The 22,978-nt window shown below is 41.3% G+C and overlaps 1 protein-coding gene across 1 annotated transcript in view; it reads left to right on the top strand.

Annotated features, from left to right (window-relative positions):
• HUWE1 (HECT, UBA and WWE domain containing E3 ubiquitin protein ligase 1) overlaps nt 1–22,978 on the top strand; it is a gene marked incomplete in the record, with an annotated part of 5,008,559 nt that overhangs the window by 4,764,979 nt on the left and 220,602 nt on the right. Inside the window, 1 exon segment of the mRNA XM_044079288.1 lies at nt 20,807–21,052. Within this exon segment, the coding sequence (XP_043935223.1) occupies nt 20,807–21,052 (246 nt within the window).

Here is a 22,978-nt window from a genome sequence, read left to right as displayed (position 1 = left end):
ACCACAGCGGAACTCCGGTCCACTAATGATTGGCAGTAGATTTTTACGTGCCGGGTTGCCGACCCTGACGCACAACCTTCAACGAAGGTGCACCCATTCACACATGTCTCCACACACAAGACGCTCTAGCTGAGAATCGAACAGGACAACGTCTTACTGTGAGGCAACAATGCTACCGCAGCACCACCACCGCAGTATTTGGAGTCTTCCTTGGTGTACACCGGGAAACCGTTCATCCCCCTCCTGAACCCCCCCCCCCAATTATTCTAAGTAGCTATCACTCCCACATATTAAACATGACTGTTCTTTTGAATACGTTTCCATCTTGCAACTCATTCACGCACTGGCAGGCTGATACTGCATGCATTTGCTTCTTTTCATCTCTGTTTTAACCCATGCTACATTTCTCAGACTTCTTACTCTAGTAAAAGCACTTAACAATAAAGAAATACATTTTCAAGAAAGTCTACAGGTTTTAAATCACAGCAGGAACACCCAACTATATTCACTTTGCAAAAAGTAAGTCTATCCTTTTCAAATAGGAGCAGTTACCCCAAAATGATCGTTGCACCCACAGCTATTACCTATTCTAAAAGTAAGGCTAACTTTGCTAATGTGCGTGTTGCATCCTGTGTTCACATTGACATGAATTGTCACCAACACCCAACCAAAGTCAACCACACCCACTGCCCACCCTTACCATTTACTGAACATCCCCCATTCCCCTTCTTCCTACAACCAATGCACTTTGTCAGCATGACCCACATCCAGCACCACCCTTCTCTGCTACGATTTTTCTCATCTATAGCCCTCCACTTAATCTCCTCCAGTACCTACCGTCATTATTCACTCTCCCATCTCAACTACATTAAATTCCCCACCCTTACCACATCAGGCCCCCTCAAACACTTAGACACACCCCTAATCAACCATAGACCATCCCTCCACCTAACCATCCCACCAGTACACCACATCCCGGAAACTAAAAACCAGCCTAGCTACAGATATCACTGGCTACTAGTTTCCTACCTTAAAACCCTCTCCAACATAGCATCTCAATTACTACTAGGAGGTGACATCCACCCCAACGCAGGCCCTGTATCTACACCCATAAACGCAGTTAACAGCCACCCTTCACTTGAAGCGCAAATGCACTGACCTACTAATAATAAATCTGAACATCCCTAGTATCATGAACAAAATAGAAGAACTGCACTCAGCTATCTCTATATATAACCCTGACATAATGCTCATAACAGAGGCTTTGCTTCAACCCCATGTCAAAGACAACTCTATAACTCCACCCGGTTATAACATTCTAAGAGTAGAAAGACCACACAAAAGAGGTGGAGGTATTGCCCTACTGTACAAATCTAACCTAAAGACCCAACTCTTAAAGGAAACCCACAAACTTCAGTAATGCTGAGACTACACTAGCCACACTCCTCCTAAACCAACACAGACATCTAAACTTGCTAGGTATATATGTATGTCCCACCAGGTGACAACATAAACACCCTAGAATCCATACTCCTCTGGGCTTCCCACTCCCTTCCTTATGAAACCGTAGTGCTAGGCGATGTTAACATTGACTGGAACTCTACCCACTCCCTAACACCAGAAACCACATTAACCTATATAACTTTACTCAACTCATCCAAACCCCCACCCGCATAAATAAAGCCACCAAAAGAGAATACATATTAGATTGGATCCTCACTAACCAAGCCAACAGTGCCCACCAATGTGGTACACTACCCAGTTCTCTCAATGACTATAACCCAGCCTTTCTCCTTAGACTCAAATGTAACAACCCACCCTCCCTACTACAAACCTGTTCACACAAAAGCTTCCCCTCAGACCTATTCACAGAAACATCAAAATCGTACAACTGGGCTCCCACCAAAACCCTCCCCTGGACAAGGCAGTAGAATCCTTTTAATTCCACATTCCTAACAATCCTAAACAAACTAGCGCCAATAAAAACAATTAGAGCATGTAGTAATACTATCCCTTGGTTACTTAAAAGCACAGAGGCCTTATTAAAACAAAGGGGCAAAGCATGGAAATCCTGGCGACAACTTAAAACACCCACAACCAGACAGACCTACTTAGAAATAAGGTAAAAAAGCAGGTTAGAATAGACAAAAGCACTAGCTTACCCCTACAAAATAGATATAGTAACAACCCACAAAAATTCTGGGCTGCAGTGAACAACAACCTCCAACCTGGAAAAACCACCATACACAGAAGGCACCAACCTTGACATAGCATCCAGCTTTAACAACTATTTCACCTCATCCGTACTAAAACTCATAAATGATACAAACCCCCCCCCACCAACCATCAAAGCCCAGTCAAATACCACCCCCTTCTCACTCAAACCAGTATCTACATTAACCATCCAAAAACTCCTAACTAAACTCAAACCAACCACCTTTGCTGTCGACAATCTCCCAGCCGAATTCCTCCAGCTTGCATCTAGGGCCATAGCCTTCCTAATCCCAATACTAATAACTAGATCCATCAATGAAAACTATGTTCCATCCTTATGGAAATCTCATACATCATCCCCCTACACAAGGGCGGCCCGTCCACTGACCTGTCCAACTACTGCCCCAATCCTTTCACCCCTATCAAAAATCCTAGAAAGGTGTATCCATCACCAACTCGTCTCCCATCTACTCTCCAGCAACCTACTCTCTCAGCACGGATTTCGACCTGTCCATAGCACCATCACTCCCCAAATTAACTTCACCAGTACCATAAGTGCATACAGAAACCAAGAGAAACTTGTTTCTGCCACCTTCTTAGATCTATTGAAAGCATTCAGCAGTTTCCCCACAATAAACTACTATCCTCCCTGTCCGGACTCAACCTTGATAATTCAACATTACAGTGGTTCAGTAGTTACCTAGGCAGCCATTCCCAATCTGTCAAATAGCTCAACACCCTATCTCCCCTCTCCCAGTCAAATGTGGCGTATCTCAAGGTTCCATACTTGGCCCCTTTCTATTAAATGTCTTTACCAACTCCACTTAGCAACCAGAAAAGCCGACCTTATCCAAAACCCAGCTGACACTACCCTTATCTGCTCTGCACCCATCATCCAACTGCTGCAAACCCGAGCCCAAGAATTCTTGTTAGAAATAGAAAACTGGCTAAATAATTTTCAGCTAATGCTGAACCCCAAAAAACACAACTACTGCTTTTCAACCCAACAAAGACTATTGACCCCACCTTCTCCATTCTCTCAGCCAGTAAGACTCTCATAACTCCTGTTTTTAAGCCCAAACTACTAGGACTTACAATTGACCACCAACTGAAGTATAATAAACACATATCCCTAACCGTCTCCAAAGTCCACAAAAAGCTAGGATGTCTCTATCACAGCAACAAATTCTTAACCCCTGAATCCAGAACTGACATAGCCAGAACTCAACTACTGTCAACCCTGCTCTATGCATCCCCAGTATTAACAAATCTAAATAAAACCGACTTTAACTTTCAACATCTTACAACAAAATAGCTAGGTTTGCAACCAATGATAAATCACACTCTGACCACTGCCAAATCCCTGCATAAACTACACTGGTTAGAATTTCCAAACTTACTTCACTATCACCAACTCAACAGACCTATCAAGTACTGTACCACCCTGTTAAAAATTCTGCCTTAACAGGCCTACTAAACCATAGTACCAATAGGGAACTGTGATCCAGTAACTAAGTCCTAATAGAAGTCATTCCATGTAAAAACAGCTCAGGGGATTCTCTATTCCCGTATGAAGTTGCAGAAATATGGAACACCCTACCTCCACACCTTAGGCTACAAAACCAGACTACCGCATTCAAAAAAACTCCTTAAATCGCACCTTTATGAAAACCATCTATGTAACTGGAATGATCCTCCCTGAACCCACCTCTTCCAGCCTATTACCTATAGCCAACCTGTAGAACACATTTCCACAGTCTTACACTCTACCTAAGATTGAGCGCAGTGTAAATATCTAGTATACTTTTATTTTTATGAAGTCAGTTGTATATATACTGTACTTATGCTTACTGTCAGAAGAAAAAATTCAAGCGAGTCGCATCTGTTTCAGGTGGTGAAAATTTCCTTTATCAACTGCTAACCAGATTACAGCAACATGTTGGTCAAGATGATCTCAATCTGATCAGCTTGGTTACTGACATCAACTTTTATACTTTCCTGTTACTAGCCAAAATAGCTTTTGTTACATTTCTAACAATTGACAGTTGGCTATGAAAAACATCTAGGATCACAATTTACCTCAGAAAAGAATGTTTTACCTCAAAACCACAGCTGGTGTAGAACGTTTACCTCAAAACCACAGTGGTAGCTGGAATTTTCCAGAGCCTGCCTCAGTAAATTAACTCTTATTCAGAAGTATAGAAAACAGGTGTTATTCAAGTTCATAAGCAAACTTACATCTGTCATAGATAAAGCCCATCTTTAATAAACATGGTTCAATGACTTTTTCTTACCAACACTTCAGCAAATAGCATATTCATTTTGCTAGATGGGAGAAAGAGACAACTAATAATGTGTTTTAAAACTTTTTCTCAACACTTACCTACAAATGTTTTGAGATCACGTTTTTTTCTAAACTTGTCAAACTTTTTAAACTATTGTTAAATTGTTTAAGCTATTGCTAAACAGTGTTAAACTTTAACTATCTTACTAAATCACTCTGTAACCTTGTGGAGCTTTTCTCCCCAGGACTTCCCTGAAAATGGACACCTAGTGTCCAGTAGGACTATCCTGGTAAACAAATGTTAAATAAATAAATAAAAATTGTTATGGGCTATTGTCTCATCTCTGTTCTCCTCTCATGTGAAAAAAACTAATTGATTGCTTTCAGTAAACAATGTTCAGCCTTAAGAAAAAATGCACTGATTAACCTGAAAAATTGCATTGTTATATTTAATGCATTTGGGCATTCCTTCGTTGAAGGTTGTGCGTTAGGCCCGGCAAGCCAGTACATAAAAATCTACTGCCAATCATTAGCAGACCGGAGTTCCACTGTGGCGACCCCTAACCGGGAAAAGCCGAAAGACACAAACAAACATAATACCAAGGCTGATGGAGGGCAGGTTTTTGTATAATTATGCATTACTAACCATTTCAAATCTCATTTCTTACTTTTTTTCACTAAACTGCTTGCTAATATCCCTTTAAGAGTTAATTGCATTGTACATAGAGTACGCTGTTTCACTGAAGTGCTTTTCATCATCCCATTAAAAGCAAATTATATTTATACCTCCTAGATTTCACTGGGAACACGCAATTCTGACCTCATGTTTAATTCCTTGCAGTTGTAGGCTGGTTGTCTTCAGCTAAAGCAGATGCTAACGGAAAAACTTCAGTTTGTTACTCTGCAAATGAAAGAAAGAACTACCATTTTTATGTTTTCCAGATGTTTTGTTTTGCTTAAAAATATCAGTATCTTAAATTAAGGATATTAATCTAGATGGTCACCTGTATAAACCAGAAGAAATGTTATTTTAGTGCTGCATGTTTTCCAGCCTTTCTTATCTTGTGACATTGTAAAGCGTGGGTATAATATTGCTTTCTTTCTTTTATGATTGTATAAACAGCAGCCACTGTTGTGTCAACAGAAGCCTTAAAAATTAGAGTCCCTAACTGCTTTATTATACTGAATTAATGCTGTTTAAAAATGGCTAGCCACAGTTAGCATATAAATCAGTATATCTGGCAAGGTTTAAAAATAGGTCGGCAGGCCTTTAGCTAATATCAAAACAGAGATATTTGCTTACAGAACAACATCAATTTGAAAATTGATTCAAAGCTGTAGAAAGTTATAGACCATCAGCCAGATGGACCCTCCCTATAAAGTTTTTGAGACATGGAGACATCTATGCGTTTGAAAACTTGTTTGACAGTTAAGACTAAAGATCAAGCTGTAAAACACCTTGCACTTCATGTTCTAACTTGCAGCTTTGACATGATTGGCTGGCCCCTAAAACTGTTGCATCAGTGGGACAGGTAAGCAAGAAAAAAATGATTCATGTTTGCCAGATGTATAAATAGTAGTGTATATCAACATTATATAACCCTTTGTCTAGAGTAGGTATGGGTCTCCTTGAAATTTGACTTTGTACAGGTCTTATGTCTGTGAACTAATATGTATTTGCATACTTCATCGGATCCAAACATGTTGAAGACTGTACACCATAAAGGCAGCAAGTTGTTAAGATGGTATCTTTGCTGAGACTGGCAGAAGCATTTAAGAAAGGAGCAGGTATGGAAATCAAGCCTGAAGTGGACATAAAACAGCAACAGAAAGTGCCAAAAACAAAAGAAGGAAAGAGTATAAGGATCATGACCAGCTAAAAAGGAGAGAGAATTAGAAAGCTCACAAATGTATTGGTAAATATATGAAACTGCATGAACATCCCCATGCTGATCAAGATGTGATACAGGAGTCATTAAGGGAAAGAAAATGTAAACCAAAAGATGAAAGGTTAATAATGACAATTTGAGACCGTGGACTTAAGTAGATGCTCATTTATAAGTGTGAAATACAGATAAATTTATGTCCTGTAGTACAGAAATAGAAGTAGTTGCATATCACCTTGATTGTGATATACTTTATGGATGAAATATAGGTTCTGTAGGACAGAAATAGAAGTAGATGCATATCACCTTAATTGTGATATAGTTATGGATGAAGGGTCTGTACACTGGAAGCCCCTTTATTATAGATAGATGGTTAGATTATGGATTGTACAAACACTACCGCATGTTGTCTGAGAAGCATTCAAGTCATGAACCACAAAGAATTACAGAAAATGCAGAAGTGCTAATTACATAGTGTCATTCAGTACTTATAGAAGGAAAAAAAGCAGATACTGTAGTTAAAGGAAAAAGAGCAAAAGAGCATTGATTATCAAAATAAGTATACCTAGTGACGAATAGCATCCAGCATACTGAGAGAAGTTATAAAATGCCAGGATATGCAGGCAGAGAGAGAGCAATGTGGTATAAAGACACCTAGGTGTTCCCATTAGTAGGAGCAATGGTGGTAAAAACTGTCTTTTGGCTTTTCCCGGTTAGGGGTCGCCACAGCAGAAATTCGGTCTGCTAATGATTGGCAGTAGAGTTTTACGTGCTGGTTTGCCGTGCCTAATGCACGACCTTCAGCGAAGGAATGCCCATTCACGCATGTCGACACACAGAAGACGCTCTGAGAATCGAACGTGCAAAGTCTCACTGTGAGGCGACAACGCTACCGCAACACCACCACCGCAGTAGTAGGAGCAATGGTGGTGGTAAAAAAAAATTTAAGTAAACTTCTAAGTTACCAATAGAGGCAATTCCATATGAACAACAAAAAAGATAGCTATGGGTGCATTTGGGTGGCGAGAAGTACACTCTTGGTAAGCATCAAAAAAGGACACAGTACTAACTTCATGATCTTAAGTTGTATCCTGACTTAGAAATGCAGTCCATTCCTGTTATGGTATTAAAATTTCTAAACATTTGTATAAATTAAAAATGGGAGTTCTTTATAAACAAAAGCAAAATTGAAGACCACTTGAGCAGTGATGGGACCATAGAAAAAAGGAACACAAAGGTGCTTCAGTTATGGTGCCATACAATATTTTCTGATTATTTTTTTTTTTTTTTTTTTTTATCACTGACAGAAGTCTTTGGCAGAAATAAGAGCTGTGCTGTAGGAAGCCACTGATGAAATCCAGTGAGTCAAGAGCAAGTAGAGTGGTAGCTGCTTCTGAGATAATGGACCAGTAAAGCATTTGACTCCCTGCCAAACTATAGAGGCATGAGGAGTTGCAGTTTTGAAGTACTCAGCTGTGTGCACGTGTCCAAGGTTCAGGAGACCGTTAAAAATGAGCATTTGTGGAAATGTAGAGTTACAACAGGAATGTATCAGGAAATGCTCTTGTTGTCTCAGTGAATTTCTTTGCTGCTGTGTTATTGATAAAAGTTGATTGGTGGAAATGCAAACCATTTTGTCGGACTGCCACAGATTCTGATGGGTCATGGATCATCTGTGTGACAGCCTTTACTTTCCTCTTTGTGATTTGGCCTTCTAAAATAGTCCGTAATTATTGTTGTGTTTGTAAAGAGCTGTTTATTTTTCAGAAGTCTGAAAAATCATTTTGTTTTGCTATTTTGGTTGACCTGTTGTAAGAGTAATGTGTTGACCTAATGTGTTGTAGTTTAGCCTTCTTTAGACTACTAGGAATGTGAAACATCAGCAATCATATCTGCTTGGCAACAGTAAAACTTTCCTTTAGCTTCAACTCCTCCCCTTTTACTGAGCCTGTGAAAATCACCATTTTTTCCAGGTCTTGTTTGCTGCTCATGCATTGGGAAGATAAAAATTTCCCCAGGCTTCTCAAGCTGTGTTCTGTACTTTACTTGGGATTTGCTTTAGTCCTGTTTGGTGCAGGTTTGGTTTCTTCTTTAATAGGTCATGTGTGTATTTTGATCCAAGGTTCTTTTGGTGAGAGATTTCTGTTTTTCTTCATAGTTATTCCTCTTAGGGGTAGCTTGTTTGTTTTAATCATTTTTGTTTCTATTGTAGGTTTTGAGAACATCTATTAAAAAGGCAGTATATATTTCCAGTGATTTTTCACTGTATTTGGCTGTGGCTTTTTGGTGTGAATAGTACTTTCACACTAATTATGGATAAGGCTTTTGATTCCCAAAATTGCAGGTTCTGTGAGTATGAAGTGTTTGCTTAGAGGACAGACGTGAAATGCGTTGTGTGCTTGAGTGCTGGTCACCTGAAAAAGATGACTGAGAGATTTGCAGTAACTTTGATGGTAAGAAGACATTAAATTGGAAAAATAAGTTTATTATGAAAGGTTTATTGCCTGGAGAGGATGCCAAGGAGCCCTGTATGTCTGCATCTCAAAAGAGCCTTCTAAAGCCATAGACAAGTTAGTTTTCCTGTCCTCCCTTAAAGGTTTGCAGAAGGGAGGAAAGGGAATCCACTGTTAAGGCTCTGGTCTCTAAGTGGGATGTGCATGTGGTTGTAGACAGACATTCCAAAGTCTATACAGTTGTCACAAGAGAGATCACTTCTTTTGAATCCAAGATGGGCCTTCCCTGTACTTCCCTATCTAAGTCCCCTTTATGCCAGGTCTTTTCACCTCATTATTTCTTGTAGGTCTGTTAATCATTGCATCTGCTGGCACTGATTTTGTCAAGGTTACGCAGTTCCATGCAGACTCCAACACCATGGAGATTTGTTTCTTCCTTTCTTGTGCCATCATTGGAGTTGGTGTATTTGGCATCAGCTCCATCTCATGTTCACAGCTCTGGAATCACAAACTGTAGCCCAGTAATCAGTAACAGTCTCTTCAGTGTCACTTTTAATGTTGGAGTTCCTTGTCCTTGGACCAGTGAACATTGGTGTCAGCACTGTCAGGGGCCATGATTAACACTGCTACCAGCAAGTGGCCCAGTGCTAGAGGCTGGTGCCAGTCTCCTGTCAGCACTGGCATTTATGAAGATCAGTCCTGTAAGCAAAGCAGAGATTTTGAGCTGGAGTATAGCGTCCCACTGAGGAGACTTGCCACGGTGATGTGCAAGAAGCAGCACATGGATTCTGTTGGAGTCTTCCTAGCCAGATACAGATACCGTAGGTAAGGGTGACTCCCCCATACCCCTTGATGTCCCCAAGTTTCAAGAGATTCTGTGACTGATGCAAAAGAAGGGTTAGCTAAAATTCTCCCTCTTTTGATTCAGAGAAAATTCTGTAGGAGGCAATCAGATTGCTGCTGTTGCCTTTTTGGGTCCTTCCATTACAGTCAACATCATGGTACTGGTCTCAAATGAAGTGTTTAAGGAACCTGATGCTTTGACTCCGATTCTTAGTTACTGAAAGGAGATGCTGAGATTCGAGTGGAGCATTATTTACAAGATGTCTAACATACTGGAAAAATATTCCCTAGTAAAGGGCTGTGTGTGAAGCTCTCCACTTGGGCAGCTATTCTTTATACTGTGAAAAATCTCGAGCACCTTGCCCATGAGACAGCGGATGATGTGAGAATAACTAGTGGCAGAGTAACTGTATCCCACCATGTCTCATTAGAAAATTTCTTGGCATCCATTCTTAATACTGTATTATGTGTTTCTTACCTTTTTGGACTTCGGATTAAGGCAAAACTGAAGGTCAAAGAAAGTGAGTGAAAGTTTATGGCAGCACATAGCTTCTACATGGGGCATTGCCAGAAATGTTTCAGATGTGGACAGTAACAAACAAAGCTTAAAATAGGTAGTGGAAAAATAAAAGTGCTGCCATGGTGGCTTCCATTGCATATAACCCCAAACAGTAACAATTCACAACCCTGTGAAGGGTTTTATAGCTCCCCAGTCCACAAGAAGCAGCAGCACCAGACTCCCTGAATCCTCGTCCAACTGCTTTAAGGGGGCATTTGTAAGCCATCTGTTCCTCCATCTGCTAGCATAGGATTTTTGCATGTTACTGGTGGATATTAAGCATAATGTCCGGAAGGTGTGTGATTCCCTTCCTCTCCCACTCTAGCTTCACTCCTTTCCACTTTCCAGTATCCTACCCCTCCAACACAGGGCAGGCTGCTAGAAGCACCAAGCCTCCTCCAAAATAGAGCTGTCCAGGAGGTCATACCAGACCATAGAGGGTGTGGCTTCTACTCCACGTTCTTTTTAACATCCAAGAAGACCAAGGATAGCAGGCCCATTCCCTAAGTGGCCTAAATAATTTAGTGCCTAAACAGGAGTTCCAGGTGGTCATAGTGCAGTCTTTTCTTCCATTCCTGTCTAGAGCAAATTGGATGAGCTCTCTGTGCCTCCAAGATGCATATTTATGTGTCACGATCAGAAAGGGTCAAGGAGCTTCCTATACTAAGTCAGTGTCAGTCATTACCAGTTTCAGCCTCTTCCTTTTTAGACTATCCTCTGCCCTCAAGGTTGTATACTTAGTGAATAGCTGTGGTTGCAGCGAACCAGTGGCTGCAAAGCATCATTACCTTCTTATACCTGGGCAGCTGGTTTTTTGCCTCTCTGGCCTTACAGAAGTTGTTACTAGCTGATTCTCTACTTCAGCAAATCTAGTCTATAGGAAAACTATGTATTTTGCAGAATCTTACAAATGATCTTCTTTACAAGACTTTCTGGAAATTCTTCTTTACAGGGCCAGTTTTCACTCCCGTTTTGCAGGTTGTATCCAAACTTTTCCAGTCCTCCTCTTTGTCTGCAGTCACATGTCTGAGTGGTGACTCAATGAATCCACTTTATTTCTCTTGCCTTTCCTAGTGTGTCATAGGAAAGTCCCTCCAATGGACCATGAGGACTCTGGAGCAGTGTTTGAGCCATATGTCAGACCATACTGCAATTTCTAAAACATGTCAGTCACCAGGAGGTATTGGCTTATTGACTTCAATCTTTCTCTGGGCAGCTCTTTCCAAATCTCGTGCCCCAAGTTATTGTAACTGTAGATGCTTCAGCCTTAAGGTTGGGAGGGTGTTATCAATCCTGACAGTCTAAGGTACTTGGCGACAAAACGAGGCCAACCTACATATCAACCTGGAGATGTCGCCCTTTTTACTCGGAAGGCATTTCAGGATTTCTTTCCTTTAGAGATGATTGCATTGTGGTTTGGTATACCATCAAACAAGGGGGACTCAGTCCTGCCTCTCTTATCCAGATGTTGATGAAGTTTGGGAATGAGACATGCCTTTGACCAAGTTTCTGGTAGCTGCCAGAGCCATGGCCTCAAGCTAAATGCCAAAAAGTGTATAGTCATCCCCTTTGGCAAAAACAAAGTGCCCACAAATTACCAAATAGGTGGTAATCGGGACCTGGGGACCCAAGTTGATAGCAATCTCTCATTTGGCAACCATGTGGCCAAACTGGTTAGAAAAACATTTTATATAGCCCACCTAATCATGAAGGGATTCACATCTAGATCGGTGGAGGTCATCGTGCCTCTTTACTCATCCCTCATCAGGCCCATAATTGAGGACAATGCCCCTTTTGGGATGTACCTTACCAGACACCTGCAGCAACTAGAAAGACCCCAAAAGTACCTCACCAAGAGGATCAAAGGGCTCAAACAGATGCCATATGCTGCCCGGTTAAAGAAACTCCAGCTCTACTCAGTGGCATACCGCCTGCTCAGAGGCAATCTGTGCCTGACGTGTAAAGCCATGTCCAACCCGGAATTAATGGACATGCAGCCTCAGAAAATCCAAATCCCATAGAGCTACGCGCTCCAGAGACTTGAACCTAAGCACTGAAATAAATAGGACATGCTGGAGGGACAGATTCATAACCCAGAGGCTCCCTTCACTCTGGAATAAAATCCCAGTCCAGGTTAGGCAGATTCCCTCATTGACTCTCCAAGAGGAATCTTGATGAGTGGATGGGAGATCGTAGGTTTACCCCGGGTATCACTTCTGTGTCACTGTTATCAGAGGCACAGTATACTAACCTCGAAAAAGGGCATAGCAAAATTATTTTAAAAAGGGTGGCGAAAGCCAAATACACTCTGGCTAGGCTTATAAATGCCCTAGGGCAGATAGCCTAGTATGAACCTATGCCTAGCAGACAGACGTAGCAGATGTTTGCTAATTAATACCTCAGATATTTTGGAGGAGGAATGAGGTTTAAGAGAAGATAGGAATTGAATGACCTATGTAATGTTCGATTGACAGTGACTGTACAGAAGATTATATGTGATGTGTAACATTTGTGATTACAATTGTCAGTGTGGTTTGTGATATTTAAGTAAAGTTTTTTCTTTAAAAAATAAGTGTTCCTTCACATGCACTGTAGTGAAGTCTTGTCGTCTGCCAATAGAAGAAGCATGAATGCAACCTTTTTGTTTTCCTGACCAGGCCAGTGCAGCAACTTTTGATTCCCCTTCCAGGACAGCAGCCCAGGTACACCTTAGTTCAGAAGTCATCTCCAGGTCTCTACATATTTTCTCCCTTCCTTGCAGTCCAAGATTTATAGAGAGAGCATAATTGAGCAAGGCCAGGGTCAGTCTCTTAGATTCTTTTTGACTGCAAGAGATCTGTTTCTTCTTGCTTTGGCCTTACCTTCTGGAGAAGTTTTAAGTTTGAGACCCATCAAGACCTTGCTGAGTAATTTGTTTGTCAAACCTTACCCAGGCCTGCATGTTGTTAGCTACTAGATATTTCCAGTTCCATTGATGTCCAGGGATGAATCTTACTCATGATAGGGCCATACATATCCTTGTTTCCACCCAAAAACCCAATGCCCAGAAAACGTAAAGAAAGAAATGCATGCCTTTTTAATATTTGGCATCAGATTAAAAGTTGGGTCCCTTTTCAGCTCTGGTTCTTATAGTTATTGCTCAAATTCATATGGCTGATATCTCTAATAAAGTTTTGAAATTCTTCCTTGGCTTCCTGAAGGCTTATAAATCCTTTTTTCCCCCAGAATATTGATTGCTTATGGGGGGGGGGGTCCTACTATGTTATCTGTTTTTGACCTTCTACTCTCATTTGAACCAGCTTATACAGCAAAGTTAAAATGTTTTTCTTAGATGTCTTCTTGGTAGCTGTTATTTCAGCAAAACTTTCTGAGCTTCAGGCCTTGTGGGTTAAACCACCTTATCTAAACTTTCAGAGGGATATACGGTATGCAGTTGTCCACTTAGCTAGTTGCACAAGATATGAAAAAGAGCTTCCAAATTCAATTTAAAGTGACTGTCAATCTGTATCCGATTTTGTTACAACAAATAAGGTATTGCCAGTTGAAACGAAAACCAAGTAAACTGGAACGCAAGTGTAAAATACGAACTATCCACCAGACCAAACACTTGAGGAAATCAGGCTCTGCTCACGATACAACCGAAGTTTATTAAATCCACAAAAAAGCTTTATGTATTTTTTGTGGATTTAATAAACTTCGGTTGTATCGTGAGCAGAGCCTGATTTCCTCAAGTGTTTGGTCTGGTGTATTGCCAGTTGAGCCAAGGGCCGACTCCACTGTGACTTGTAGCGAACTTACAAGCCGTTTTCAAGAGTGCCTCCATGGATGATGTATGCAGCTGCAACTTGGGCTTCTTTAGGTACTTTGACAAGATGTTTACCAGTTGGATGTGGTTGTGACAAATCAAAATGCTGCCAGCCCAGCTAGCTGGAATTTTGTAAATAATTGTCACTTGAAATGTTGCTATGATTTATATAAAAATGTGACACTGCCAGCCCAGCTATCTGGAATTTTGTAAATAATTATGTTATTTGTGAATATTAATGTGATCCATAGGCTTGTCTTTCAAATGTAAGAGAAGTATATGTTATGTGTATATTAAACTACTGGTGCAGAAGTGTTTGTTGAACTGTATATTCTGTACTGAGCTTCAAGAATGTAACCGCAGTGTACCCTACTGGAAAAGAACAGAGTTAACTTGCAAACTCTAAGAAAATAAGTGAATTGTTTTACGATTGTGTTCATCTCTCAGCTTTACTGAAGGAGACAGATGCCTACAGCTAGAGGTTTCTTTCTATTGTCTTAAAACAGAAATAATTGCTAGGTTTAAAATGTAAAAGAGTTTAACTGTTTTAAGACTTCTAGTTCTAGACAGACTTCTGAGAGATATGTACCTCTCATACAGAGATGCTAAAATTCTGTTGGTATCTGTTAGCCTGGGAACTGAAGGCAGGTGACAAATAGTGATGTCATCCAGCTGACCCAGCAGTAATGTTTTGATATTAATTTGGGAACTCTCTCAGAGACTGTGCATTTTGTATTTGTCTTTGGAACTGGAAACATCCTCTCATCAGCACTTGCCTTGCTAATAGTAAGTCATCAGGGTACAGTAATCTCTCGTAGATATAGACAGGAATATAGTAAAAATTAGTTTAGATGTTTTCTGTATTTGAGACTGTCCCGCAATGTTGTTTTAAAATATTTATTGTGATTCTGAACTCTGTAATTACTGTGTTGATTGAGTATTGTCTTGCTATTTTATTATTAAATATATTTAAACCTTTTAATTGTGTCTGGTTTGTTTAGAGATATTTAAGCTCTTAGAGTACTAGAGTACTTGCATATGTATTTGGTGATACTGTAGAGGCCAGTCGTAAATAGCCTTGCAAGTCTTGGTCGCACTTACCATTTGGATAATAGTAACATTACACGGTAAGATTGGGCCTCTTTTGGTAAGGGCCTTAAAATAGCTAATAAATAAGGGTGGCTTGAGATTTGATTGATATACAAACACACACACCTGGGAAAGGCTGGCACAGGTTTACTAGCTATGCCCCCTTCTGTCCAGACTATAAAGTAGTACCAGCTGCCACCATAGTGTGCAAGTTAACTGTTCTTTTCCAATAGAGTACACTGTGGTTACATTCTTGAAGCTCAGTACAGAACATACAGTTCAACACAAACGTTTGCACCAGTAATTTAAAATACACATAACATATATCTATCTATAGCTCTCTTACATTTGTAAGACAAACCTATGGATCATATTAATATTCACAAATGACGTATAATTATTTCCAAAATTCCAGCTAGCTGGCTGGCAGCATTTCAGTTCGTCACAGTGGTGTCTAGATCTTAGTCTTCCTTTGGAGCCAGAGTTACTCAGGGAATGCTTTTGTAAGACCAGATCTTCTGGACAGACTCTACTAATGCTTGTGGAAGATGAATTGGACCATTGTCAGATATACATTTTCTGTATTTTCCATAATGATAGATGTACATGATTGTGGTTCATCATCCTCAATATCTCCCACCTTCTCTTCCCACCTTGGCAGAGGGAGAGCTCATCATGATGTTGGTTGGGAAAAGATGGAGAGGCACATTATATTGTTAGTAAAAGGGGAGGAGCTGAATCCTGGGAAAGTTTTATCTATACTTGGCAGATTAAAAGATAATTCTGTTCTAGTGGCTGAGGAGGATGAAACATAGCTATGTATGTCTTTTGTTGCGGTAAGTGCATATTTTTCAATTTTAGTTGATTGTCTTCAGTTGTGTACAATGTTTTTTATGAAGAGAGCTTGTGTGTTTTACTTCAAGCAGCATTTATGATTTATGGAATGTTTTTCTTTGGAATCTTACTGTTGTAGAAGCTCAGCTAGCTTGTCATTTTCATGCAGTTGGAACATCGCTATAGGATTATTTTCACTCCAGCTATGTAGCCAGAGTGAAAGCTACTGGGCTGCCTTTCATTTGTCTCAATGAGTGGACTTACTATTGAAATTTTTAGAACACTCAGTACCAAAATGGAGAAAATAAAAATACCTAAAATTCAGATGAGTGAATGTCGAACATTGCTTTTCTACTTTAAACTTCTTTTTCCTTGGAGTGCAAGCCCCGAGCTTGTATATACCAACTCCAGTATCATTCTATCTAAAAGAAAATGGAATATTCCAAGAAATATCAGTCTTGGACTTCAGCATATACAAGTCCAGATTTCCAGCCATTCAGTTTTCCAGATGTCAGGATTCAGTGTCATAGCTGTACACTAGAGGTGAGGTTTTTTTGTTGCAACATCCTTTCAGTGATTTTGTATTTTTGTGTAAGTACACATAAATATGTATACTTTTTCTTTGGACTTAATTGTGTAGTATATGACAGAGAGAGAGAGATTTGTCCTGGTTTCAAATTTGTCTCGAGTCTTAGCTTTTCTCACGTTTTTTCCTCAGATAATGAAAGTAAGGTACTAATCCATGTTGACACATAGGTTCATAGGTTGGTACTAGGCTGTCGGCCGTAGGGCCTATACAAGCCTATCCATAACAATTCCCTGGATATTTCTTCCCACGACCCCTGTCTAGTAGGGCGACTGACTTGATCCCCGGGGTGAATTTCCTATCTCCCATCCAATCATCAAGGTTCCTTTTGAAGAGGGCCAAGGAAGCACTCTGCTTGACATGTATGGGCAGTCTATTCCAGAGCATGGGGAGTCTGTGGGTCAGGAACCCATCTCTCCAGCATGTTTTGTTCATTCTGATGACAAGGTTTAGATCCCTGGAGCGTGTGGCTCTGAGGGTTTGGGATTTCCTTGTGGAGCATGTCCAACAGCTCAGGGTTTGACATGGCTTTGTATGTTAAGCAGAGATTGCCTCTGAGTAGACCATATGCCACATAGTATAGCTGGAGTTTTTTTAGACTGTCAGCATAGGGCATCTGCTGTAGGCCTGTGATTCTTTTAGTGAGGTATTTCTGCGGCCTTTCCAGCTGTTGCAGATGTTTTGTGAGGTACATACCAAATGGGGCATTGTACTCTATAATGGGTCTAATGAGGGATGAGTACAGTGGGACAATGACCTCCTTTTTTCTGGATGAAAAGCCCTAGTGATGAGGTGTGCCACATAGAAGGATTTCCTGACTGTTGTGGCGATGTGGTTATCGACTGTGAGACCACTGTCCACCTGTGTCCCTAAGTCTCTCATCACACATTCGGTGTTTAGTGTACTGCCACCTATGTGGTAATTCATGGGTACATGGTTTTTCCCAAATGGGATAACTATACATTTCTTGGCATTAAGCTTGAGCCCATGGCTCTGGCACCAAGCATCTGTTTCTGTAAGGCTCTTTTATAGAATATCCACTTAACAATGGCTCCCAGTTTGCAGTCATCTGCGAACTTTGTTAGCTAGAGTCCCTTAGTGTTGGCCTGTACTTCAGAGAAGTAGATGCCAAACAATAACGGTCCCAGGACTGAACCCTGAGGTATTCCACTTGTCACTTGTCTGGAGCTGGATTTAGAGTCGGCTACTTTTACAGTATGGGTTCTGTCAGTAAGCCAGTTGGCAACCCATCAAGTGACTTGGGGATTTATGCCCAGCTTAGTAAGTTTATCAATGATTTCAGAGTGGGGGGTGGTGTCGAAGGCCTTGGCGTGGTCCACATGGGCTGTGTGGACAGCTCTGAAGACTGATTTGAAGAAGTCAGGTTTAGGAGACAGGTGGGGTCCTGTGTTTAAGGTTGCCAATGTCTTTGTTTATAAGTTCCATGATAATGCGTTCCATGCCCTTGCAGATCAGGCTCTTCAGACTGATGGGACGGTAGTTCCCGGGATCCAAGGTGGATCCCCTCTTGTGGAGTGGGATAATTGTAGCTGTGCAGCACTCAGTGGGCACGAAGCCTGAGGTGAGGCTATGATTAAACGTGACACTTAGGTGAAGTGCCAGTTCATTTTGTAGTTCATGTAGTACACAGCCCAGGATGTCATCTGGTCCCATGGATGCTGTATTCTTAGCTTTGGAGAGTGCGGTTTTTACCTGTGTGGTCATGAATACAGGAATTTGGCAATCTTTTGGTATTGAGATGGGCCCTTTAGGGGATGAGAGGGAGGTGAAGTTGGCACTAAATCGATCTGCCAGGATATTGGCAATATCCTTGGGATCAGTATATTTAATGCAATTCTGTTGTAGCTCAGAGCAGATCTGAGCATTGCCATTTACATTTCTTGACGTAACTATAGAATGCCTTGTGGTTGTCTTTGGAAACTTTCGCAATTTTATTTTCGTAACTGGCTTTGGAGGATTTTGAGGAATCTCAGCTTCTTACTGAGGCTAGTAAGGAAGTTGTTTGCATCCTGGGATTTTCCTCTTTTCTGCAACCGTTTCTCCCTTCTGTTGTATAGTTTGTTTATGGCGGTGGGCCACCAAATTGGCTTCCTTTTTTTTGGAGGAGAGCCTCTTGGTTCTGTTTTGGTGGCACAGTTCATGCATGAGTGGATGTGCTCGTGCAGTGCCTTAGTGTAGGATTCAGCAGTCGAACTTTCAGCTCCCGTCTGCATGGGTGTCATGAAGTTTGTCACTTTTGACTAGAGTGACATGAAGTTGGCTTTGGAGAAGTTTTTTATGAAGGTCCCCTTACTTGGGGTGTGGGGGTTTGATGTGGATGTCAAGGGTGATTAGGTTATGGTCAGGCCTGACCAATGAGGAGGTGACCAATGAGGAGGTGACCACTGGTGTGGAGCATGTATCTCCCATGTTGGTAATGACCAGGTCTAGAATATTGGAGCCCATGGTGGGACAATGGATTAGTTGACCCTGGGCATTGGAATTTATGAATTCCAAGAACCATTGGGAAAGGTATTGGTACCAGAGTAGTTTTCCCAGTTATTGGCAGGGTAGTGGAAATCACCCAGTGTTATGGTGTTTGGTTGTATCTTAATATTTTCCAGTATGTTTAGACAGGTGTAGTGAGAATCTTGGGGCATGGTGGGGGATCTGTAGCAAGCTACTATTTGGATTGCAGTCTTACTTGGTGTTAGTTGCACCTGGAAGATTTCAGATGCATTGTGTTGGGCAACTAGCCTGGAGGTGTGAATATGGACACGCCTCCACCTTTAGTGTTTCGGTCTTGGTTTTGTGGCCGAAAAGTGTGGTAAGAGTTGTAGTCTGGTATTGCAGGGGTGCTCTGTGGAGTCTTGAACCAAGTCTCAGTTACTGCACAGATATCAATGTTCTCCATTTTTAGGAGTGCCTCAAGAGAGTGCATTTTGAGGTTTAGACTTATAGCATTGAGAAGCATTACCTTTAGATTTTGCATGCTTGTATCTGTTATGGTGGTGGTTTTGTCCTTTGAACCTTGCCTAAAAAAGGAATTATAGTGGTGGCAAGAGCTTTAGCTGGTGACCTGACTCCCAGGGGCGACAGGTGCAGACCATCTCGGCAAAGTACCGTGGTTTGCCGATCATGTCGTCCCAGGCAGACAGATACTGGATCTCCTTTGAATGACACCAGAAGCTTAGCCAGTGTGGACGTCAGTTGTTTTGTCCTTATACTGTGGTATCATTCTGGGAAAGGCAGGATGTTACTCTGGGCTAGGGTCATACCTGCCTGGGCCACATGGATCCGAAAGCTCTTCCATGTATCTCTTCATGTAGTCCAGGGGAGGTACTTCTCAAGTCATTCACTCCAACATGGACAGTGACAGAGTCGTATTTGTACTTGTTGTTGAGTGACTTGAGTGCATGCGTTATGTGGAGGATCCTGGCACCCAACAGGCAGCTGACTGTAATTTCCTCCTTGTTCAGCCTTGTGAGTGGGACAGCAATGTGGCTGACTATAGAGTCACCTATGACTAAACTGTTGGGTACATTGTCTTGCCGTAGGGGCTGAGGTTGGGTGACACACTGGTGTTGTGAGCTGTGTGTCACTTTGGTTGTGACTGGTGTTTGCATTTCAGCTTTGGAAGTCCTTGTTGCTTGGGCAGGTCAATGTTAAGGGTCTCCGCATATGTGGGTTTGGTGTTGCTATGTGTGGGTGTTGATGGTGTGGGTTTTGAAGGGCTATGTGTTGCTTGAGGTGTAGTACAGGTTTTAACCTTCTCCTCTTGACTGTCTAGCACAATATTGGCTAATTCACCCCTCAACTATTTCCTCAAGTCAGTTTGGTCTGGTGTGGCCTCACATTTTCATCAGTTTGTGTGGAAATTAATGGATCAAGAAGACAAGATGTGGAGAGGTTTATATTGTAACTTCATTGTATTGTTACTGTAATTCTGCTTGACCATTTTACTGCTTGACCTAGATTGTTGGAAAAGGTAGAGTTTATAAGTAAGTTATTGTTTTCTTTGCACATGCTGCTGCTTGCACTGTAGAAGTTTTTTTTCCTGTGTTTGATGGCTTGGTTAACTTGTGTATTAATATTTTCTGTTTTTAGACTACCATGCCTTAAAACCAGTGTATGTTGTGCATTTTCTTAGAACTGTGCGAGAGTGCCATACTTTGTGCAAAATTAAACTGCAGTTTACAAGCAAGAGTTATTTTAACCTGGAATGGTTTGTATATCTTTTTTTTTCCTTTTAGTGTTGCAACCTGCTGTGGAAGCCTTCTTCCTTGTACATGCCACAGAACGGGAAAGCAAACAATCAACACGGGACAGTAGGGAGAATCAGCTGTCTCACATAAAGGATGAGCCTCTACCTTTGTCTCCTGCTCCACTGACCCCAGCCACTCCTTCCTCAGTCGATCCATTCTTCTCCAGGGAACCATCATGTATGCACATCTCCTCAAGTCTTCCTCCTGACACCCAGAAGTTTTTAAGATTTGCTGGTAAGTCTTCCGTTCTTGCCCTTAAAGGGTTATATAACTAAAAAAAGAAGAGGAAAACCATGTTTCATTCTCTATTGCACATACCTTGAAGTACTTTATTTTTTCTTAGTACTCTTTGATTAAAGTAAAATGCTGCTTTTCCATCATAGTCAAGACCACATGTTCTGACCATGCCATGCTCTTTGGGTTGCCCTGAAAAGTAGAAATCTACATGTTGTTGTCAGATTATGATAATAGGATTCTAATTCTCCAGAGAGAGAGAAAGTTCCTGCATCCACAGAGTTTAAAGGACACAAAAAAAACTGCTATGATGTGCCAGTGAAAGAAGGTTTTTACTCATTTTAAGATTAATCCTCTCAATATTAGTGGTAAGAAGTGGACATTTTATCTTCTTCTTCTTTCGGCTTTTTCCCGGTTAGGGGTCGCCACAGCGGAGCACCTTGTCTGCACATTGATCGGCAGTGGAGTTTTACGGTGTCGAGTTGCCAGCCCGGCACCCAACCTTCCACAGAAGGCACACTCACATGCACACCTAGGGCCAATTTAGAGTGTCCAATCCACCTGCAGCATGTCTTTGGGATGTGGGAGGAAACCGTAGCACCCGGAGGAAACCCACGCGACCACAGGGAGGACATGCAGACTCCGCAGAGAAGGCACCCCAGCCCGAGGATCGAACCGGAGAACCTCTTGCTGTGAGGCGGCAATGCTAACCACTGCACCACCGTGGCCGCCCAAGAAGTGGACATTTTATAATCAGATAATTTTTGGTCATTTTTATATTACTTTTTATTTTTTTCTATAGTTTGCAACTGTACTGTAAATTCAACTGAGGCAGGAAAACCATTGTCTGAGTTGAGTTTAGCAGAAAGTAATATGCTTTATTAATTGGGTGTCACTCAAGTTTATCTTCACAGTTGTTTGGATCATACCTCTCAGCTGTACAGATTTTCACAGAATGTCCAGATATTTTTGGTCCATTTCTTATTGTGGTTTTTGTGGCAAATCATTGAGGGTTGAAGTAGTTTCAGACTTTATACCCTTCAGAAAATACATGCTAATGCAAAACCTGTTGTTCTCTCAACTTTCTAAGTTTTTAAGAGCAGTATTTAAGTGTCCCTATTTTTGGGCCTTTGTCCCCCATTATTTATGGCTTTGTCCAGATTTCTTGATCCAACAGGTTGAGAGGTAAGGTTTGGATTCATGTTTCCGAAATGTCTTGGTTATACAAAATGTTACAGATGGTGAACTGTCATAAGTAGGCTGTTTAGTTGTATTTTTCATATAAGAGCTTAAAAGGTTATTGCTAGAGCAGGATCTTTGTGTGCAGCATGCTATTTTTCCTGTGAAAATAAGGAGGGGATGCCTCATTGGTTTTTCTGCTGCTTATGCTTGTCCCTGTTATTGCCAGAGACGTGGGAGGAACAATCTGTTCTTTGGACCCTTATTCCACTGGTGGTACATTGTCATGCTAATTTATGTGATGAGAAAGAAGCACGCTGAAGTAAATAATCTGATTTGGACTGATAATGACAGATGTAGGAGCAAGCATTCCTTTCAAAAAATGTGTGACTGGGAGTTTTCAAAGTGAAACTGAACTTATGTGATGGAGGATACATCTATAAATGCTGTCAGGTCACTGTATCATATCTGGTCTTTACATAATACAGAAGCAGGCTTGAATGGAAAAATACTCAAATGATAAGTAGATCAGCCATCACCCTTTCCATCTGAAGTGGTAACAGGAGTCAGATGCTTGACAGCAAAAGTGGCTGATTGACACTTTTAACTAAGAGAAGGTTGAGCCAGCACTGAAACCTTGACACTGTTCCCCCTCAACCAGCCCCCTTGTGCACACATCAGGGTGGAGTGGCTGTAAAGTTGTGTATATTAAGCTGTCTGTGCAAGAAGACTTCAATCTGCTTTGAG

Source organism: Protopterus annectens, chromosome 8.part0 (assembly GCF_019279795.1).
Source record: "Protopterus annectens isolate FY-2018-M chromosome 8.part0, PAN1.0, whole genome shotgun sequence".
Lineage (NCBI taxonomy): Eukaryota > Metazoa > Chordata > Ceratodontiformes > Protopteridae > Protopterus > Protopterus annectens.
Note: the sequence above shows the minus strand (reverse complement) of the source record. Positions and strands in the feature narration are given on the sequence as shown.